The following is a 23295-nucleotide window of genomic DNA, read 5'->3' as shown; positions in this document are numbered from 1 at the left end:
TGAATAATGGCATGGAAATCCTCGAGGATCTAGCGGCATCAGCCGCCAACGCCGACTGCTGGAGATATACCATCGGGGACATCTGCAGCCAGAGCTCTATAAGCTCCTAATACCATCAATCATCGACAAACCATAGGAGGATCGGCGCCTCCTGGTCTTCAATGATGGCTTCCAATGGGCACGCCTCCACCAGCATTGGTCTCGAGATCAAGGGACGAACTCTCTCAGGGCAGCCATCACGAGGCTTCATCAGCTCGACCGCAGTCGAGCCTCGGCAATGGTGTTTTTAGCACTCCAGATGCCAATGTCCAGGGAGCCCATCAGATTCTAAGATCCATTCCAAAGTTGGATCCGACCAATCTTTTAACCCCTATGGTTAATCAGGTCAGGACCCTACTCGATGCGGCTCAGATCCAAATTGCTCGAGCAAACAATCCTAGCGCCTCTAGGCCCCCAGCCGACAAGGTTCTTGTCGGAGGGTGAACTCCTAAAGCAGGGATCCGGAGGGACTCCCTTTGAGATTCGGCGGGGGGATGATTCTGAATCTATTTGCGGGAGAAATAAATGGGTGTGAATGCGATGGCAGGTGGAATGGAATGGTCGAATGCAAAATGCAGTAAATGCACTGGAGGTTTTTTTATAGGTTCGGGCCGCACTGAGCGTAATACCCTACTCCTGTGTGGATGCTATAAATGCACTGAGAATGTCTCTAAGGGATGTTGCTGGTTACAAGAATATTTGTCTATCCTAGAGCTTCGGGCTCCTTGTTCTTCGGTGGTCTCAGCTTCTGTGCTTGTACTGAGGTGTTCTTCCATCTTCGGTCTTTGTTCCCATCCGAGAGAGAGAGAGAGAGTTAGAGAACTGGATCCGTCTGGATTCGGCCTCCTTCGCTGTGTCCACCGGCTACTCTTAAATACCCACCGACGGTAGCGTACCCCAAAGGGGAGGGCACGAGTTCCAAGGCACCCCCGCCCGGTCTTGGTCGTCATGATGGCGTTGGCAACGAGCGCCGCGGAAAGGGCCCATCGGGCAGCCACAGAGCAGCCCAGCGTGCCCGCCCGGTCTTGTTCGCCTGACACAACAGGGCGGCAGGTGGGGCGCCTTGGGCCTCGCGATGCTATCTCGAGGCGCCGGAGGACGTGGAATGGGACCCGTGCATTAAATGTCCCTACGCCCTTCTGCCAGAATGTGGCGGGGACTGACAACGAGCGTGGCTGGAGCAGTTGGAAGTGACAGGCCACGCGCCCTCTTAAATGCGGTATTAGGCCTTTCACTAGTTGACACCTCACCGCTAGGCCTCTGTGGGGGCCACCGGCGAAGGACTTCTTAGGCCGTCGGGGAACCGAGTGCTCGGGGGTCACTGTTCACATCCCCGAGTACTCTCTCCCGAAAACGCCCTCTCTTGGTCCTCGGGGAACCGAGCGCTCGGGGGTCACTATTCACGGCCCCGAGCACTCTCTCCCGGAATTGACTGTTCAGATCCTCGGAGAACCGAGTGCTCGAGGGCCGCTGCTTGCAACCCCGTGCACTCTCTCCCGGAACTACCTTTCTTGGGTCCTCGGGGTACTCGAGTGCTCGGGGGCCACTCTTCCCAGCCTCGAGCACTCCCTTCCCGATACTCAGTTTTTCTGGTCGTTGGGGGGCTTGGGTGCTCGGGGGCCACTGTTCATAACCCCGAGCACTCTCTTCCCGGCACTTGGTCTCCACAGATCATCGGGGAACTCGGGTACTCGGGGACCACTGTTCATGGCCCCGAGTGCCCTCTCCCGGGACTTAGCCTTCTCGCGCTTCGGGGAGATCATCCCCGCGGGAGGTCACCACGTGGCAACCTGCTGGTCTGTCCTCGGGACTCGGGGACCCCTGGTTCCTGTGTCACCGACAGTGCTGGTTCGAGGAGCCACGGACGCGGATGCTCTTGAGTAGAAGGGTCGCAAGTAGGCAGCTCAGGAGGTCAACCTTGAGTATAGCCCTACAGGTCGAACTGCAATTGCCCCGTCCACGAGCGCAAGAATCAGGTAGACCTAATAAACCTCATCCCTCGCAAACAGATGTAACTTGCGGGAGGTTATCAACAACAATTGTGAGGAGCACCGTGAGGATGATTGACGCTACAACAATCATAGATCTTCAGGACGGAATGGTCGACGTGACTCCCCTGATCGAAGGGACAGTCATGAAAATCCTTCTCCTCCACCTCCTGAGAAATTCGATGGAGGTTGTAAAGCCTTCATCGCAGAGCTTCACTCTATGCGGTGGCCCGATAAGTTCAAGACAAGCCCGATCTAGAAGTACTATGGGAAGATCAATCCCAACGAGTGGTTACAGATCTATACCACAAGTATTCAAGCAGCGGGTGAAAATAACAAGTTAATGGACAATTACCTGCTAAACGCGCTTGATGGAACGGCAAGGTCCTATTGTTGAACCTGCTTCCCAACTCGATCCGATCATAGGCCGAGTTGAAGGCTCAGTTTATAGCCAACTTTCAGGGTACTTTTGAGAGCCCAGGAATAGAGAACGATCTTCATCAACTAAACTAAGGAAAGGATGAGTCCCTCCAAGACTTCATCCGATGATTCAGTGACCGGAGAAACACGATCCCGGATACTTCTGATGAATTGGTTATCATCACCTTCAAGAGAGGTGTCAAGAACACAGATCAGGTCAGGAAACTTGCTACCCGGAAGATCTAGATGGTCAAGGAGCTCTTCAAATTGGCAGATAAATCTGCAAAGAACACCAAAGCTCAAGCACATGCCAAAAACCCTCAGTCTAACAAGGAAAATCATGAGTCCTCGAAGAACGGGGGGAAGAAGGGCAAGCCTGGTGATAAGTGCAAGGGTTCGGATACGACCGTAGCTGCGGTCGGTAAGAGTAAGTCACTCAACACCGGAGACAGTAAAGGCCTGAGTCAAGGTAGCAAGAAGTGGTGCCCCGTTCATCGGATCAATCGGCATGACTTTGACTAATGCTACGTCCTCAAAAAGAAGGTCGAAGAGAAGCTCAAAGCCGCCGCTGTTGAGCACCATAGCAAACAGACTAAGCCAGATGCTAAAGGTGATGATCTCGAGTTCCACGAGCCTAACCAAAGTTTGGCACACATCTTTGGAGGATTCGCCACGTACGAGTCAAAAAGACAATACAAGATGGTCGAATGAGAGGTCAACCTGGCTCTCACTAGGCCTACTCGGTACCTCAGATGGTCAAAAGTTTCGATTACCTTCAACCAAGTTGATCATCCTCCCATGGTCCCATATCCTGGTCAATATCCGGTTCTGATACAACTGACTATTCTTAATATCAAAGTTTCTTGAACACTGATTGATGGGGGTAGTTCGCTTAACCTCATCTTCGCCAAGACTTTAGATAATATGGGGATCGAGAGGTCAGATCTCAATAAGGGAGTCGAGCCTTTACATAGCATAACTCCAAATTCATTGATGATGCCCTTTGGCTAGATCGAGTTGCCAGTTACGTTTGGCACAACCGATAACTTCCGCATAGAGAAGCTTACCTTCAACATCGTGGATTTTGAGACGGTGTACAATGCGATCCTAGGCCACCCAATGCTAGGTAAATTCATGGTAGTCGTGCACTACGTGTACCAGGCACTCAAGATCCCAGACCCTAAAGGGATCATAATTGTCGAAGGAGATCAACGAGTAGTAGTCAAGTGCGACAAGTAGAGCTTGGATATGGTCAAACACTTCAGTCGATCGTCAATTAATTCAAAAGGTGTGGAGTTCAAGCGCCAGAAGCATCAAAGCGCTAGTGAATCCAACCTTGTAAGCCTTGATGGCACATCCTAGTTCGACGATGCCACAAAGGAAGAGACCAACGATGACGCCAAGGACAAAAGAACTAATGGTAGTGTCAAGGAAGTGCCCCTTGACCCATTTGTACCAGCCAAGATGGTCAAGGTTGGGGCTGGTCTTGACCCCAAATAAGAACTCGAGCTTGTTGCTTTTCTCCATGCAAACTAAGATGTGTTTGTGCGGCAACCGTCTAATATGTTTGGGGTCCCTAGGCAAGTGATCAAGCATCAACTATCTGTTAAATCCGACACCAAACCTATGGCGCATATGTAGCAAAGATATGCTAAGGATAGGAAGCTAGACATCCAGGAGGAGGTCGATAAACTCCTAAAGGCAGACTTTATTTGCGAAGTTTGTTATCCTACGTGGCTTGCAAATTCTATCCTCGTCAAGAAGGCTAATGACAGGTGGAGAATGTATATCGACTTCACCGATCTCAACAAAGCTTGCCCCAATGATCATTTTTCTCTCCCGTGCATTGATCAGATAGTCGACTCCACAATAGGTTGTGTGTTGTTGTGTTTTCTATATTCCTATTCGGGGTATCGTCAAATTAGCATGAGAATTGAGGATGAGGAGAAAACTGTTTTTACTACTCATTTCAGTGTATTTTGTTATGTAAAGATGCCTTTTGGATGTAGGAATTCTTCATTCCGCTTCTCAGTTGAAAACCACATCCACCGACACTTTTATTCTCCTTAAACCTTTGGTTCTAGTAAAAGTACTAGAACAAATTCAAACTTGGCTCAATGCCGAGGAAGGCTTCGCAGAGATGAACAAAAATGCTAAGAATGGTGATGGAGTTCAGGTTTAGGTGATGAAGCTCAATTTGTTACCAATCGAGTACATTCAAGAAGAACTTGGAAGGAGGTATATTGAACCCACAATGGAAAAACGATTCAAAAACCACGAATTCATGATCAATTTTGCAGGTTGGGAACTCCTCACCGGATGCAGGCCTCCATTCAATTAGATCACGATGAGGCACTATTCCTTCAACCTTGATTCTTGCATCAGAGAGGCCGACCATATCTCAATCAGGAGCTCTGTCTCGTCAAGCTTCTTGGGCGAGGCATCGCGGACTTCACGTTGGACTCCTCCTCCAGTGAGAAGGGAGCGGGGGCCTTCAAAGGAGAACCTGAATCCATGGTTTCTCGGTGGCGGTAAGTGTACGGGTAGAGAAAGATGGAGGCTTGTGCAAAAAGGCTGACGATGAGGGTAAATAATGACCACTACAGTTCTGGAGTAAATAGCCCAAAACTTATTATCTTTCAGCAACCACTCCCGTCTCTGTGATGCCTCGATCGGTGTGAAAGGCGGAGTGACAATATCGTGTGAATCTATGTACGTCTGTCCAACTTCTGCACGTATTAAATGCGCACATACTTATTGGTTCAAATTTCAAAATGTTTTTTTAACTCTACTCGGAATCGGGTGTCGACTAATCAAGCTTTTGGCTCTTTCTTGAGCTTCGAGTGCGGTTAACAGTAGGGTGCTCGAGCCAATTGTATTTCCACTTAATATTCGGAATAAGATCCGTTCTTACTCGATTCTCTCGACTACAAGCCTGAACCACCTTACTCGATTAGGTTTAGACTTAGCGGTACTCGAGTGGGAAATTGCATAAACACTTCCTCTTGAGTAGAGTTAGGGGATGCTGTCGAATATCTAACTATGAGGTATATATACATAAATAGTATACTATATACGAATAAGATATACCGTGTGCATGCTTAACAACTCGGGATATTACGAAACCGAATCTGTGGTACCTGATACTCCTGGAGATCTAGTAGGTGCATACTAGGAAAGTCTCGAATGGTTGCTCAACTCGAGAATAACTAGCATCCTAATCGAATTTATGTGATCTTTCTTGGTGAACAAGATGAAGGGCTCTCTATCGACAATGACGAGATAGGAGATGGTACATGATCCTAATATAAGGTGGGAATCTAGACTCTCGAAGGGAGACTGTTTTTTCGAAGAAGCACAACTCATTAGTAACTCGACGCAAGTACTAGAGTAATAATAGATACTCAGTTGTATATACCGCGCGCCTTGTCTTCCATTCAATTCTTGAATCTTAAATATAACCTAGTTATTTTTACAGATATATTCTCATAAAATCTTTAAAAAAAATCCTTCATATTTCTCGAGGCATCGACGGACATATTCGTCCGGTGATGGTATATGTCCCTCACGGCTGACACACAAGCTGACAGACAGGGGTATGCACGTGGGAACCGCTCGGGCTCCTCCACGGACGGAGGAGCTAGCTCAGCTGGCTTTCCGTCAAACGCGTCGCGCACCGGCGTCCGGCGACGCGGGTGACGTGCCGGCCGCCGAGTGGGGGTGCTCAGACATCGAAAGGGAAAAGGCTGCGCCGCTGCGAACCACAAACGTTTGTTTCAACCAGATGGCCATTCTCTGTGCATGCTTCACGAGCTTTCGCAACGCGGTTGCCTGTCTCAGACGGACCAATCGGTCACATGATTCACATGGCGAGGCCCAAAAAATCTGTAACGCCACGGGCTACGGATACTGTAGTTGCGGGCTAGACTTAGGTCAAATTTGATTCAGTTTTTATTGGCTTTTACTACTTAGAAAAAAAACTGAATCCAATAACTTGTTTCTAGAAACAGTTTTTGAGAAAAAACTGACAAAAACTAGCATTTTTACTTGAAGCTAGAAAATGGTCGAAGTAGATTTTGTAGTATTGGATGAATGATATTCTCATAAGTATTTTATATATTATATATTTTATTCGTACCTAAAGTCAATTTTAAAACAATTTCCCTATAAATAACTTTTTGAAAGCAATTTTTGAAAAAAATCAGTCCAACCAAATATATCCTGATCTTTTAGTCCCGGCCTCGCCCGCAGTTGAAGTCTGTCTGTCTAATCGGCATCTTAGCCAAACACCTTTGTCCGCATCGCTGCTGTGCACTCCAGCACATGAATCCACCGCCCCTCTGAACGTGTGTTTGGAACATCACCTTGGTCTCTCACCTCTCGAGTAGTGAAACGTTAGAAGAAGAAGAAGGCTTGGAACCTAACTTGAGATACGCGGATGCCAGCGGCACAAAAGTTAAACGCGACCATTCATCTCGGTCGTCCGGGCGTAGGCGAATATCCCGTCGGTCCTGCTGAGCGCCAGCATCCCCCGGGGGGGGGGGGGGGTCAAGCGTGTTCTCCTTGCCGGACATGTGGCCTTCACCAAGGTGTAAGCAGTTGCTGTCGAGGTCCAAGCGTGGAGGCCACGTCCCCGGCGAGGCACTCGTACACGTCGCCGGTGAACACGGAGTAACAGAAGTAGATGCGAGCGTCGCTCTCGGCCACGGCACATGTCGGCGTGTACCATTTCTAATTATATTTTTTTCATTTAGTTCTCTTTCCGACTTCTTTCCTCTTTTTTATTCTCTTTATTTTCTCTTATCTTCAACAGTTTTTCTTCGAGAAAAATTACAAAGAAAAAGAAGAGAGAATACTGTCCTAAAAAGAATAACTTTAAAAATCCATTCTAAAAAGAAACCATAAAAGAAAATCTTTAGACCACTGAAGGGAACGAGAATCTTCCCACAATGAGAATCTCACCTACGAAAGAAAGCTGTTAGATGTAGTCTTAGAGAATCTATTCACAATGAGAACGTCGGTACGTCGCGCACGCAGGATGTTCTGCGCCGATGAGCAGGGTCGGTAGACCATTTACCGACCACCCATTCGGTACTGGTAGCCGTTAATCAAAGATGGGCTGCCGCGATTCAGAACGAACGACGGCAGCTAACGAAGTTGTATGGGTCAAGAGGCCCAATTATCTGGGCCTTACAGTGTCTTTTCGCCCAGTAATTTATTTCTCTCGCACACATGTTGGGCCAAGAATCGCGGTGCACCTACGACGGCCGAACCCTACATGTTGGGCCAAGAATACGAATACCGCTCAACAAGCAGGCTCAGCTAATTGAGCCGTTTGGCCCATGCAACTGCGACTGCCGCCGTTGTAAGTCTGAATCGAGTCCGCGAGTCTTCGATCGAACGGTTAGCATGACATGTGTGGTCGGTTAACGATTCACCGACGTGCTCTTCGCCGCCGCGCCGCGCGAATTACCTGCTTGCGCGACCTCCCCGTTCGCTGGTCTGCGCCTCCGCGGTCGATGTGCCGCCGGGTGCCGTGGCCATGGCCGTGGCCGAGAGATGCGCTCGCATATGCTTGGGAAAATCCGTACGTGGACGCCGGCATGGTGCACGGTCACGGATGCCTCCACGACTGCGTATGTCTTGGCCTTGTAAACACTGGAACCTTATCCGCCTCTGCCCGTTTGAAGTGGACGTCTGGTGAAAGTTTCTCAAACGAAACAGACCCAAACAGCGGAAATTTAATTCGACGGATGAACACTTCCATGGCCACGGTTGGAGGGTAACTACCCCTGTCTACCATCGATGAAAACCTGCAAGTTTAGGTCGCGTGGGTGCACACACACACACACACACATGCACAAATGAAAATGTAAAAAATGATCGATATTGTTCACTAAACTAGCTAGGCCCGCCTGTTCGAAGGTTGATAGCCCCGTCGGCAACCATGCAATGAATGCTAGCTGCGTGTCAACTCAGGATTAAGCATTGACAAGCAAGAGTTTTTCTTCTTCTTTCTTTTCTGTTGAATCCAACGGATCAGCTTCCGGCTCCTGGTTTGCTTGTGAATCCGCCAAGTCTGGCCGGCCGCTCTGAGCTGCCGATCGAAGCAAGGCCCATGCCACGATGCCGTGCCGCGTCGGTCGCATGCCGGCAAGAACCGGTCGACCACGACGGCCTATGCATGCGCGCGCGCGGTTCTTTCTGCTCAGCGGCGTGAGGCGCGTGCGAGACACTAATGATGGTGCAAGACGCAGCGTCTTTTCAACTCCTCTTTCCTTTATCTGTTGCGTGCGACAGCGACGGAAGAATGGCGTTGGGTCGCAAATTGCAGGAAGAGCTTTGTCGGTTCCTAGTGAGTTCTCCAGCTACGTACAGTCGTCGCCGTCTGTACATTGAAATCGTCCAATCGAGTTGATATGGTTACTGATGGTCAATTTTTGGACTGCAGATCGATTTCTGCTACCGCTGACTCACGAATAACAAAGAATAATATTGCTACTCCTAGTACAACTTACAACCTCAAAATTGTGGTTTTGTTTCAGCTGAGACCCTCTTATTAATTGCAATCACGTTCTAGTGTTAGCAAGTGCACTCAAGTAGCTGAGCTTGAGAGCGAGTCCTTTTCGCGGCAGCTTCTGCTAAACACTCCAGCGGCAAATGAAGAGCTTGACTTTCCGGCAACGAGTCCGACTCTGGGAGATATGGGCATGCATATCTAGCAGCAGGTTTAGCATACAACAACTACTGGTTAATTTGAAGGGGGAAAAGGAATTCTGAATACCCGGCTGTTTGATTAGGTTATCCTTCTCGATTACAATGATCTAGCTAGCTAGGCAATGCTGTTTGTAGTAAGTACGACTAGTTCAGCCCTAGCGACCCGTATTACCCTTGGACATGAAAGATTGTGCCCTGTACGTCGCTGCAAACGTAGCACGTATTGGCATGCATGCTGGTCGACTGATCCGGTCGACAGACCTGCAAGTCTACGCTAGCCAAAGAACGGAGCCAGAAAAACCTGCCATGCGCACATGGGAAAAGCAAGCAAATTCTGTGGACGAGATATGTAGATTCGTCCACATCACCGATTGACCGCGCGTACTGTTCCAAGTTCGTTATACTTTCAAGCTTCGACGTTGGACCAGCGGGAAGCGTTGACCGGCCACACTGTCAAGCTAGCGTGGAAGAGTAAACTGTCAAAGGTAAGCATCGGCAAAGACAACACAACCACCATGCACGGCAACATCACTTTGACTGACTTGGCCGCGGTCTTACTCATGATTAACGGAGCAATTAACTGCAAGCTAATCCAACACTAAGGCATGCATTGTTGCTGATGTTTCACCTTGCTAGTACTTGGCCGGCTCTGAGGTCCGAGCTCGCTTAAACAGCGACACCAACCGGCCTCTTTACCAGTTTACCCAGCTATCATGCTGGCTAGCATCCGCGCCGCCCGTCTTTCTGCCGCCGGCAGCCCGCAGCCGGGCTACGTACGAGACTCGCTGCTGCGACGTGGTCTCCAGCGTTACTAGCGACTCCAATATTGCACAACGATGCTTCTTCAATCCCCTTGTATATTGAGGGTATGAAATTATCGATCAATTACGCGCCGATTTGATCGCATTACTTAAAAGCTTCAACAGTGTAGTTATTTGCTATTTACTATTTCTTCCATGTTATCTGTAGATAGTACAAAAGATTACCTCTCCAATGGTTGGTCTATAGTATAATTAAACTTTTAATTATTTCACCCACAAATGTTCTCCTTCAATCAATCACCATGTACATTTTATCTTATATTTAACGCCTCATGTGTTATAATCTATCTACAGATTCAAAGTTAGTTTTTTTTTCTCTTTTTCACCTCTCTCCTCTACCTAAACAAATATCTAATGTGGACAAACTTATGCCTAGCTGATTTGTATTGTTGGAGATGCTCTAACCGTAATTTACAATAGTAAGCAGTAATCACTGATTATTAATCTCTATTATATAAAATACCAGTTGATTACCACATCATCTCTTATCTTACTCTCCTCCTATCTAATAAAATCACTTAAAATTTTAATAATTTATCTACTTTTGCTATCCACTATCCACCATCATACTCTAGCCTTCCCACCTCGATATCGGCTACGGATATAAGACTTGGTTTCCTAATAAAAATAAATAAAGAAATTAGGAGAAAAGTTAGCGGATAACCTCCTTCTCCCTTTTCGGATCCCGTTTGAAATTAATCTACAATATCGTTCCCGATGTATTTATTCGACGACACTTTTATGACGTATCCGTATTTTCATATCTTGAATTTGTACTTGATATTACCGCATTCAATATTTATATTTTTGTTCTAACACATAAACACTTAACTAGTGAAAATGTACATATGAACACGCAACACGCAACGAGAATGAGAAGAACACGAACATAGCCGGCCGGATCGGCGAGCCCACGGAATTCAAAGAGTATTCTATTCTGTTACTGCTTTTCTGTAGCTAGCTGTGAAATTATTAGCGAATCAAAGGGTACGTAGCCTGTCTTGGTCGTGTGGTAAACTGTTCAGGTGTCATTTGTTGACCTGGGATCCAAGTCCAACCAATCTGTTGAAATTAAATCAAACTCCTATCATTATTCCTCAACTTTTCTTGCTAGCTGTAGTGCAGGATATGTAAATATCAGCTGAAGTGCAGCACTTGCCCGGTCTGTTCGCTCTGAGGTGCTGCGAGAGCTAGTTTAAGTTATATATGACGATTTTTTAAGACACATATACATGCAAATATTTACGCACTATATATCATGCATGCCATCAACGAATGTTTGATTCATCAGTTAGCTTGCACTGGGGCACCAGATTAAACAATTAGAAACAAAAAGTGAGTTCTTTTGTAATGTCCTATTTATATACATTTCTATCATTTCATGTGATTTTCTCTTTTTAATTCAATTTGAATTTAAATAAATTCAAACATTAGCATTTCATGTATGTTTAATGTGTGCTCTCTTAACCCATTGAACCTCCACTGCATTATCCGCAATATATATCACTTTCATCAGCTAGCGGCTGTTGCCGATTGTCCTATAACACTTACTGAGGACTCTCTACATAATTTAAATTTGAAAACCCGTTTTACATCTCAAAAAAAAGAAAATCCATATAAAGGATGTACATATTGCCGAATGATTCTACGACTCGCATGAGTCTACACCATTACACCACCTGAAACTGTTTTGTGCCTATTCCTGATGATAGTATCGAATCAAAAGAGGTTGATAATCACTGAAAAGCCCGGCCACCTGTAAAAAAGAGCATCTATAGCAACTGTTGCAACAAGGAATTCATGGCATTTCAAAGAATGAAACAATACAAACGATGGTAGAGTAGAAACCAAAGAACTTTGTTAAACAAATTGATCTCGAATCAAGTTACAGTGTAGATCATATGAAACACCACATCCTTATTCTTTACAAGCATCGAACGATCTGCACATACCTCTCTATATCTGTTTCTTCATAATGGGAAATACAATGACTACTTCATGGTTGTTTCCGCTTCCGCCTTGTTTCTTCTTTTATACACAGCTCTCCAAAGATCAAGGGGCCAAGACACAAGATGTTGACACCTACAATAACCGGTTGGCTTGTTTAGGCGGAGGAGGATTAGACCCGATCCTCTTGGATTGGAAGGAAAATGAACTGATATCCTTTGCAATCCAAATGGATTAGGTCAAATCCTCGCCTATCCAAACACGGTCTTATTAGTTAACACTCTTGGTTCTTTAATTAACGGTGAGCTGCGGAAACCCGAACGCCGAGTGCAGTGACAGCGGCGAGAGCGGCGGCAGGCCGCCCAGCAACGCCTCCCAGTACTGCTCCCAGCTCCAGCTCGATGGCGTCACGGGGATGCCCTCAGCACCCGTGCCCGCCTCCGTCGCAGTCGACGTCACTGTCGACGTCTCGGTCGCTGTGGTCTCCCGCGTCGACATGGACGACGGCGAGGTGGTGGAGGACACCGGGGTCGACGACGACGGCGGCTCAATCTTTACCGCCTTGTTCACCACCGCGACCACCTCGACGTCGGGGTCCTCCTGCTGCCGCTTCCGCTTGTTCGCTGCGGCGGCGGCCTGCGTCACCGGAGCGGGCGGCGGGGCCCACAGGTCGGCGCCGCGGGTGCCGACCTCGTTGGGGAAGTTGAGGATGGCCTTGGCGCCGCGCATGCGGAACGCGGCGCGGTCGTAGGCGCGCGCAGCCTCGATGGGCGTGTCGTACGTGCCGAGCCACACACGCGAGCCCCGGCGCTTCGGGTCCCGGATCTCCGCCGCGTACTTGCCCCAGGGGCGCTGCCGGACGCCGCGGTACTTGCGGAAGTCCTCGACCGCTGCGGCCGGCGCCGGCGCGCCGGCGGACGCCGTTGTTGCCCACGCGTACGAGCTCGGGGGCACGGAGATGGTCAGCGGCGGCCTCGTCGCAGGGGACGACGGCTCGCTCCCGAACTTTATCATCACCGGTGGCGCCGGCTCCTGCTCCCGGAACGCCGCCTCGCTAACCGCAGCGGCCGAAGTAGCGCCCGTGTACTCGTGGGCCAAGTCTATGTGCCCTTGATTCTGTTGCTGCGGCAAGAACGACATGGGCTGGAACGCCGGTTCGGCCGCGGGAGCTTGCAGTACAGGGAAGGTGAGGTCGTCAGAAACTACATGGCCGGCCACGGGGACGCTGCCGTCGCCGCCGAGCAGGTGGTCACGGATGAAGTCGAGGGCGAAGCAGTCGGCGTCTCCGATGAAGTCCATGTCGGTTTTGCTTCGATCGTCTCTTCTCGAGCCGACAAGCACGGGCACGGGCTAAGGAGGGATGGCACGAGAGAATTCAAACTCTCGTTCAGTGGCAGAGGCGCCCCGTGTGTGTCTCTCTATTTCTGCGTGTGGGTCGAGTAGATACTCTGAGGACAAGACTGTGGTACGGTGCGTGTGTATTTATAGGCAGGACCGCAGGAGAGGCGAGAATAGCACAAGATGGAAGCCTTAGACCATCCTAACTATTTTTTTTTATTTCATTTCGATTCCTTTCCGATTCTATTTCTTATTTTCATTCATTATATCTAGTGACCATGAAAATTGACTTAACAAATTACAGAAAACTCAGACAACCTGCATGTGAGATAGAAGCGGGGAAATGTTCATATGAATGGATAGAGCATAGGCCGTAACAACTCCCTCTGTTCTCAAATAGATATGTTAATAACTACTACAGTCAAATTTTAGTAACTTTAAGCATTGACATATAAAAAATATTAATGTTTGTAAAAAAGGGTTTATCTTAACTTTGGTTTGCTATGGTGTTTGGCCAGTTGTGTTTGTTGGATTGATCTCGTCCTTACATCGCAAATCCTAACTAATTGCTAAGTCTAAAGGGTACGACACTCTGATCTCGTGCTTTGATCAGAAGCATAACCAACTATTGATCGTGATCTCATTTCACCCTGCATAAGTGGAGCTAGCATCTCACAGGCTAAGATTCTAGTGAGGCTCAACCTTCTCCACACAACCCTAAAGCCTAAAACGATCATCAGTTCATAGCAGCGAGGCGAAGGTCATAGTCGCCATCTTCACCATCACGCCAGCAATCGTGACAGTGTCTCTGCCTGCGTCGCATTGACCCGCTTCACTGAGGTCAGTGACCTCTTTATCAACATGTACAACAACCTCCCGGCGACGATCTCCATTGACAGAACATCACCTTCAATTCGTCCGCAGCTCTACTCCGATCACGTCAAGATCTAATGGTATCTCTAGATTCGGATATGTACCAATGCTTACCTACAGTGTGGTGTGAATGATCAGCTATCTCATGACATTTCCTAAACCTGTTCACGATGGCGATCGATCGACATTTCCCGTGAGGTAGCACGGAAGCTGGATATGCAGAGCTAGTTGCAGCCTGCTGGGTACCATGGGAGTTACTCCTGTATGGCGACGCGCCTGGGTGGATGGACGCACGTAAGGTGGTGAGCCGAACTAGTATGTAGCCAATAAGCCATGCAGCTGTGGACCGAGTATCATCTCCTGCTTTAGAATGGACAGTCTAGTGGAGCACCCCTTGCCAACTTGAGAGATGAGGCTCTCGTTCGGGGTTAAAAAAACCATCGGTAACCGCCCAAAAATCGTGGTTACCGATCTTCTCGATCCGGTCCGGTTTCAGAAACCGAACGGTAACTGAAATTTGAATTCAAAAAATTTAAAAAATTAAAAAAAAAATAAAAAAAAATTCAGAAAAGATCTTTAAAAAAACTAGACACAATTCTAAGACCTTCTGTGAATTTTTGTTTTTCAAAAATAATATCGTTTGCATCATATTCTATAGGGAGAAAGTTTGAAAAAAAATGAAAAAAATTGAAGCATGCGGCTCAGTTATTAACTCACGTTAAGGAAAAGTGTAACATGCAAATACATATTTTTCTTGTATAAAACGTATTTTAAGAGAATCTTTAAAATTGATTTCACTTTATTTAGAGTTTTATTAAATTCTCTATGATTTTTACAAAGTTCACAAGCATAAAGTGAATATGTTAAGAAAAAAATACTGTAATTAACTTTTTCATATCTACTATTATTATTTTTACGTAAATCATAGTATAAATAAGCTAATGAAAGTGGTTTCACTAATTTTTGAGGTGTGATGGGTCAGTTATGAATTAATCTAGTCGCAACACATTTACACAATCATGCATGTTACAATAACTAATTCATGAGTTCATGTATTTTAAATATATAGGATCATGTAATAAGACTAAAAAAATTAGTTTCATGATTTTTGGATTAGCAAAGAGTAAACTATGCATTTAACTTGGTTTAACAAATAAAATTTCTCACAGAAAATTTTGAACTTTTTTATGAGTATAAATACTTTTATCATGTAGATCATGTTACAAAGAAGCCAACAAAATTTGTTTCACTTGATTTGAAGCTCAGATGAATTAGTTATTAATTTTACAAGATTGAACCCTTTTTTAGATTTTTTTTGTTGAACTGCGCTGAAATTCGATAAAACCGCTCGATAAATCGAGAAAACCGAGCAGTTACCGACCCAAACCAAATAAAAAATACGAAAAAATCGCTCGGTAACCAACCCAAACCGCTAGGTAACCGATCAAAACCGAGTGGTTACCGAGAGAGCAAAAACACGATTTTTCGCAAAAATTCAAATATTTCCGAATGAATTTTCTCCGATTTTTTTTTTTGAATTTTTGACCGGTAACCACGGTTACCATGAGATTTCGGTTACCGCCGGAGCTCGGTAACCGAGCTCCGGTCGGTAACGTGAACCTCGTTCCTCGCAAGACAGTTTGAATTAGTTAGCATCTGTTTAGAAAAGTTCTTTTTAATTTTAATTTTGTGTGAAAAATAATTTTTTAGAGGAAATAATTTTGTGACTATACGTGATTCTCTATTAATTCTCTAGAAAAAACTATATAGAGCAAACGGTTCTGAATGAAAAGTGAATCAGAGGAAGCTATTTTTTTAAGCTCCCTCACTCCTAATTTATTTGAGAAAATCACTCTCATAAATTTCAAAAAAAAACTAAAAGCTAAAAACTATTATTTCACATAGCTCTCTTAATTTTAACCAAAAATCTATTAAAAAAAACTCTACCAAATAAATTTTTACTAGACTACTAATCTTTCTTATCCATATGTAGCTTGACTGAGAAATGCATCTCTGATCTATCCGTGCCACTTGCTTGAGAGATCTAGCTAGAGGTGACGCTTTCGACCTCTTCTTCTTCGATCACGAACGGCTGCGATCGAAGATGAGATTGTAGGATGGGTAGTGATAAACCCCACGTAGCTGCAGTTTGAGTCTATCAGACGCCTGATTATGCGGCGTTAACCAGTCAATTCATCTTGCTGCTGTAAGGACCGGGTCTTCCGCTAAAGACTCACTCCTCGATGAATAAATGCTTGTTTGACGGCGATCGTGACGTTCTTAGAAGCTGCATGTGCACTCAAGTGAGAGAGTAACCTACGCACATGTACAAATACAATTATTCTGCTCTGTACATGTTCATATCTTTTTCACACGGCGCTTTTGCTGCTATACGATTGAGTGGTATAGGTTTGTTTCCTTGTTTGACAATCTAAATTTGATTAGCAGCCATAAGTGAATGTCAGGTACACATGCGCGGCAAGTAGCTTTGGCACGCAACCACAGGCTGACTCTGGCCAGCGTGTACGCCCACTCGGCGGCCATGCAGAATTGCAGGTCCCACGAAGCTCCCTCCGGTACTCCTATGTTTTTAGCGGCTCGATCGGAGTTCGCAAGTCGTCGTTGAATCCCGAAGCGCAACGTTGTGGGGCCAGGGGTCACTGGGTGGTAGAAAAGTTGCAAGATTCCAGCGGCTTCTCTTTTTTTAAGTACATATCTGTATTAAAAGAAGAAAAATGTACAAGGACATGTATAAAGATAGGTACGTACGAAAAGGAGACAGGGGACAGATGTATCAGACAGAGAGCACAGAAGGCCCTAGAGAAGAAGAAAATTATAGGAAGGACCTTAAAGGCCCTTGTGCTTGCTGAAGTCGTCGGACACCACCACCGCTGGACCCCATTGCCAAAGCAGAAGCCGGAGTATGATAGAAACGATCGACACCACACAAAGACCAGGGAGAACACCATCACACCTTGGCTTTGATTGGAGCTACAGTAGTCTCGTACCCTTAGGGTCGAGAAGGAAGAAACAGTTGTCATCCATCGGCCAGGGACTCGCCCCATACCTCCATGGTCTTGGATCTGAACTCGCCGTCAGAAGACGGCAAGAGAAGCCAGAGTCACTCACCTCGTCGCCACGGAACCCACAACCACCCACCCAATCTCGCAAAACAACGCCACCGTCGCCATCGCCTCACCTGGCCAAGGCGTCGGATGGCTGAAGACTCCTACAAACCCTCGCCTCACAAGCCCGTTTCCGACATCGGAGCAAGCGCCGCCAAGACAGAGAAAGGGTCGGTGTACCTTATCCCTATATGGCGACGCCGCCTCCACCACACCAGCACCACCAGGACACCTAACTCTAGCAACCCTAGGACCAAATCTCCGCCACCAGAACAAGGGGGGCACCTCGCTTGCTGGAGCACACGAGCTCCGCTCGCCAAGGTCGGCCCCACTCCTCTGGCGCCAGAGAGGCCGTCGGAGGTGGGGGGTCGGCAGATTGGCGGTGAAAACCCTAGTTCGCCCCTCGATTCGCCTCTCTCTATTGTAGCATGGGTGGCTTCTCTTGGTTGCGGATGTGAGGTGTATTTCTTTAGTCGCACCTTGCTAGTGGATGTGGATAGTGATCAACTTAAAAGGATTTTTCTTCTCCACCTAATTAGCATTTGTGGATGAGAGGACTAGAAGAACACACACGCACACCTAATCGCCCGGTCGGCTGAGCCGTGGCCGGGGCACGGGCGAAGGGTACGGGCACACAACACTTGCGTGAATAGTCCGTCGAAATCGGGTCTAATTGCTTGTGCAAGTACGACTTCCTTTTGCAGTTTTATTTCTGTTGGGGGATGATCTCCCGTACCCCTTCGGATGGCGAGTCGAAGTCCACTAGTAGTTGTACAATGATGAATATTGCAGTGGTGTTTCAGGAAGTGCAAGCAAAGGCTCTAGCGGGCCTTCGGACGGAGGCCGAAGGTTGATCCGCAGCGCCAAGAATCAGCGTAGGCGAAGACTCTGGCGGGCCTTTAGACAAAGGCCGAAGGTCGACCCGCGGCGCCAAGAATCAGCGTAGGCGAAGTCTCTAGCGGACCTTCGGACGGAGCTCGAAGGTCGACCCGCGGCGTAGCGTCGAGGTTGGTCGAAGGTGCCTTGAAGGCGTCGAAGCCCGTGTAGCCGTCTAGGGTATAATTGTAAATGTGCAAATGTACTTGGTGGTACCAAAATACCCCCGAATATGCCAAAAATGTGGCAGTTAGGGGGTAATACTGCAAGTTATAGCGTGGAGTGGTTGAGTACGGGCTATAAATAGGCTGACAGTATAACTAAGGTGACAGATGAATTAAGATGAATCCACCCCACGAATACGTGTCGCACTACAAAGCCTTCGGCTTTCCCTTTTAAACGAAGGACTTCCCTGTTGTTTGATGACTTAGATTACAATAATTCCTTTGTGCTGCGTGGGCAAACGGATACATATATGGAAATCATGTCGGTCAAGACTCTGATCGTAATAGCGTAACCGACTCCGATCGTGGTGCATCTAAACCGCGCGACTCTCCCTCCATATATGTCTTCCAACCGCCGCACAAAGGAGAGATGCGAGTTGCATATTCACAATTAGGGTTTTTCCAGTTTCTCTTTGTTGTGCTGTCTCACGTAGACTACTCCATCCTACCGCGCCGATTTTCACCGACGAACAGGAGAGGAGGTCTCTGTAACCGTCGCTTTTGGGATCCTGCACCGAGAGAGGGCTAATAAGGTTTGCCCAATACCAAGCCATTATCTCTTGTTCTTTGAAAATCATCACCTTGCGAGCCCCATCGGGAGTGGAGATTGTTTTCCAAGGGAAGGCCTTGCCATATGCACTTTTCATGTTGTGCATGATTTTCCCTAACCGAAGGATGTGGAAATCTGGTGCTCTTTGGTCATTGGTTGAAGGGCCGGATGTCACTCTATGCGTGGAAGATATTCCAGTAGTGTGTCGTTATCCTGATGTGTTCCCTAGTGAGCATCCAGGATTACCTCCGAAACGAGAAACAATCTTCTGTATTGAGTTGATTCCAGGTACACAACCTATTTATAAGACTCCGTACCGAATGGCTCCAATGTAACAAATGGAATTGAAGAAGCAATTAGATGAACTCCTTGCTAAGGGATTTATCAGACCGAGTACGTCGCCTTGGGCTGCCCCTGTTTTATTTGTGGAAAAGAAAGATGGCACCAAAAGGCTTTGTGTGGATTATCGGGCGCTTAATCAAGTGACAATCAAAAACAAATATCCTCTACCTCGTATTGATGATCTTTTTGATCAGTTGACGGGTGCTATGATATTTTCGAAGATTGATTTGCAATCGGGTTATCATCAATTGCGAATCCGAGATGAGGATATTGAGAAGATGGCTTTCAATACAAGGTATGGGCATTTTGAATATGTAATTATGTCTTTTGGACTAACGAATGCCCCTGCTGTTTTTATGGAAGCCATGAACCGGATGCTTCATGAATATCTGGATGTCTTTGTGGTGGTTTTCATCGATGATATATTGATCTATTCTAAGTCAAAAGAGGAACATGAGGTGCATCTCAGTTTAGTATTGGAGGCCCTTCGGAAGAATAAATTTTATGCGAAGCTAAAGAAATGTGCCTTTTGGCTCGAAGAGGTCGGATTTCTTGGTCACATTATTAATCAGCATGGTATTACTGTGGACCCAAAGAATGTTGCTGCAGTATTAGAATGGCAAAGACCATCTAATGTGACAGAGATTCGAAGTTTTCTTGGACTAGCTGGCTATTACCGGCGCTTCATACAAGATTTCTCCATTATTGCAAAACCTATGACTAGACTTACTCAAAAAGGTGTTCCATTTGTATGGACAGATAAATGTGAGATGAGTTTCCAAACCTTAAAGAATAAGTTGGTGAATGCTCCTATTTTGGCTTTGCCCGAGAGTGGTAAGCGTTTCACAGTTTACACTGATGCTTCTCGGATTGGACTTGGCTGTGTGCTTATGCAAGGAGGTCGGGTAATCGCATATGCTTCCAGACAATTGAAAACTCATGAACAGAATTATCCCACTCATGATTTAGAATTGGTTGCAGTGGTTTTTGCCTTGAAGAGTTGGAGGCATTACCTATATGGGGAGTCATGTGATATTTTCACTGATCATAAGAGTCTCAAGTACATTTTCACTCAGAGAGATCTGAATTTGAGACAACGAAGATGGTTAGAATTAATCAAAGACTATGATCTGACAATTTAGTATCATCCCGGAAAGGCTAATGTGGTAGCTGACTCCCTTAGCAGAACAGGTGTACCTAAAGCAATAATGTCCTTACATTCGGAATTGGATCGGATGGGGATATCTTATTGCTTTGCTGGCACTGTGCAGAAAGAAACTCAAATGATCATCCAATCTGCTATACCTGAACGTGTACGTGAAGCTCAACAGCATGATCGTCTTCTTTTGGAAGTTCGAAAGAGAATTTCAACATGAAAATCAAAAGAGTTTAGTGTGGATGAGCATGGTGCAATACGTTTTAGAGGAAGTCTCTGTGTACCACAGAAGGCAGATGTGAAAATGGATATATTGAGAGAAGCTCACCGGACTCCTTATACTATTCATCCATGTGAAACCAAAATGTATCGAGATCTAAAACAAAAATTTTGGTGGAAAAGGATGAAAGTGGATATTGCTAAGTATGTTGCAGCTTGTGGTGTCTGCCAACAAGTAAAGGCTGAACATAAAAGACCTCCAGGATTAATGCAATCCTTAGAAATTCCAGAATGGAAATGGGAACATATCACTATGGACTTTGTTGTTGGGTTGCCTCGTTCACCTCGAGGCAGAGATGCTATTTGGGTTGTAGTAGATAGGCTTACAAAATCTGCAGATTTTATTCCAATGAAGACAACCAGTTCGGCACATGATTTGGCTCCCTTGTATATCAGAGAAATAGTGAGGTTGCATGGTGTGCCAAAATCGATCATTTCAGATCGGGACTCCAAATTTGTATATCTCAGTTTTGGCAGAGTTTGCAAAGTGCCTTAGGCACAAAACTTTCTCTTAGCACAGCCTTCCACCCTCAGAGGGATGGTGAGTCAGAGTGGACTATTCAGACTTTGGAGGACATGCTTCGTGCTTGTGTCCTGTCTTGGAAAGGCAATTGGGGAAGATCATCTAGCCTTAGCAGAGTTTGCTTATAATAACAGCTATCAAGCTAGTATTCGGATGGCTCCTTTTGAGGCCTTGTATGGCCGAAGGTGTGTTTCCCCTTTGTGTTGGGATTATGTTGGAGAGAGATCACTACTTGGTCCGGATTTGGTTCAGCAAACATCAGAAAAGGTGCACCAAATACATCAGAACCTATTGGCTGCTCAAAGTCGACAGAAGAGCTATGCAGATATTCGGAGACGAGAACTAGAATTTTCAGTTGGTGACTATGTTCTTCTCAGAGTGTTGCCAACCAAAGGTGTTGTACGTTTTGGTATCTCTGGGAAGCTTAACCCGAGGTACATTGGTCCATTTCTAATCACAGCCCGAGTAGGCAGTTTGGCGTACCGTCTTGAATTACCAGACTCAATGAGTGGAGTACATAATGTCTTCCATGTGTCTATGCTAAGAAAATATCTGAGAGACCCTGAGCATAAAATTGATGTTGAATCAATCACGAAAGAGAAAGATCTAACCGTAAAGTGCCACCCAGTACGTATTCTGAATTCCTCAGAGCGAGTTATGAGGAGGAGAACTATCAAGTTTGTGAGAGTCCTTTGGACAAATCAATCAGAACGAGAAGCAACTTGGGAACTCGAAGAACAAATGCGCAAGGAGTATCCTGAGCTCTTTGAGACTGGCGAGTCATAAGTTTTGAAATATTTTAACCTTTATTTCATAGTTGACATGGAAGCAACAGAATTCGGGGACGAATTCTTTTAGGGGGGGCGGGGAGAATGTAATACTGAATTTTTGAAAAAGAGAGAGAGAGAGAGTTGACCAAATATTGACTTTTTGATCCGTGGCTCGTATGGACGATCGGAGACCGTGGTTGCGTTCATCTCGTCGAGACGAACCTATTTTGCTATTCATAAGTCCGTTCCGGGCACTTTGAGACCCGTAGCGAGCCCAATAAACTTAGACCGTTTTTTTAAGAGAGAGATAAAGCCGGATGAATCGATCGTCACCCCGACCCATCCAGAGCTTTCGAGCACGCCGTGTTTCTCTCTCTCGCGCGCGCGTCTCTCTCTCTCTCTCTCCCACCGCCGAGCGCTGCTGCCGCCGCCGCCGCGCCACGCCGAGCACCGACCGCCATCACTCCCGCCCCTGCTGTCGCTGTCGCACCGCACAGCGCCGCCACGCCACGCCACCGCCCGCCGCACGACACCATCGCCGTTCTCGCCGCCGTGCGCCGTCGCCGGCTGCCGCTCTCCCTCTCTCTCTGTGGCCTGGCCAGAGAGCAGGCCAACAGCACTAGCCGGCCAAAACAGCGCTGAGAGAAGAAGCCAGGAAGAAGGAAGAAAAGGAAGAAAGAGAAAAGAAAAGAAAAGAGAAGAAAAAAAAGAAAGAAAAAAGGGGAAAAAAGAAGAAAAAGGGAAAAGTTGGAAATTTCGGAATTTCGTCGGATTCGTCGTCAATCTTTCGAAGGCGATTTCTCGGTAATTTTTGGATGTTTGTGGTTGGATTAAATCAAATCAAGCAATTCGTGTCGTATCATTTCATGTGATCAATAGTCTGATTCGTTTCAATAATCGTTATTGATTCGAAGATACGACATCCGAGTCGAAGTAATTCATTCATCGAAGCAAAGTTTAATTAATGAGAATTTTAGTACGACTCTGAATTGGATATAGTGTATCATTTAATGTGATACAATTGTCTGTTCAGTTGCCCGGAATATAGGCGTAGACGCAACGTTTTTCGACGTAGGGTTGACGCTTTATATTTTATGTGTTTTAGTGCTAATAACATACATGTACAGGTGGTACCACTTCCGGGCGTTCTTGATCGGATTTTTCTTCGTCGCTTTTGGTAAAAGGCAAGTAACGTGAGGGGTGTGGTTCCGTGCTATGTTTATATTCATGTCTTACTTCTTTTGCAAATAAAATTGAAGTATATGGTTTTCTTTTCTAATCCATTTAAATCATGGATGACGTTGCAT

The 23295-nt window shown here is 46.3% G+C and overlaps 1 protein-coding gene across 1 annotated transcript; it reads right to left on the bottom strand.

Moving 5' to 3' along the window:
- Nucleotides 1–11831: 11831 nt before the first annotated feature.
- On the bottom strand, nt 11832–13371 carry LOC133888728 (ethylene-responsive transcription factor 6-like). Its single transcript, XM_062329069.1, has one exon. The coding sequence runs from the start codon at nt 13229–13231 to the stop codon at nt 12224–12226; it is 1008 nt and encodes a 335-aa protein (XP_062185053.1). The 5' UTR covers nt 13232–13371; the 3' UTR covers nt 11832–12223.
- Between the last annotated feature and the right edge of the window lie 9924 nt (nt 13372–23295).

The sequence above is a fragment of the Phragmites australis genome, chromosome 13 (genome assembly GCF_958298935.1).
Source record: "Phragmites australis chromosome 13, lpPhrAust1.1, whole genome shotgun sequence".
Taxonomy (NCBI): Eukaryota; Viridiplantae; Streptophyta; class Magnoliopsida; order Poales; family Poaceae; genus Phragmites; species Phragmites australis.
Note: the sequence above shows the minus strand (reverse complement) of the source record. Positions and strands in the feature narration are given on the sequence as shown.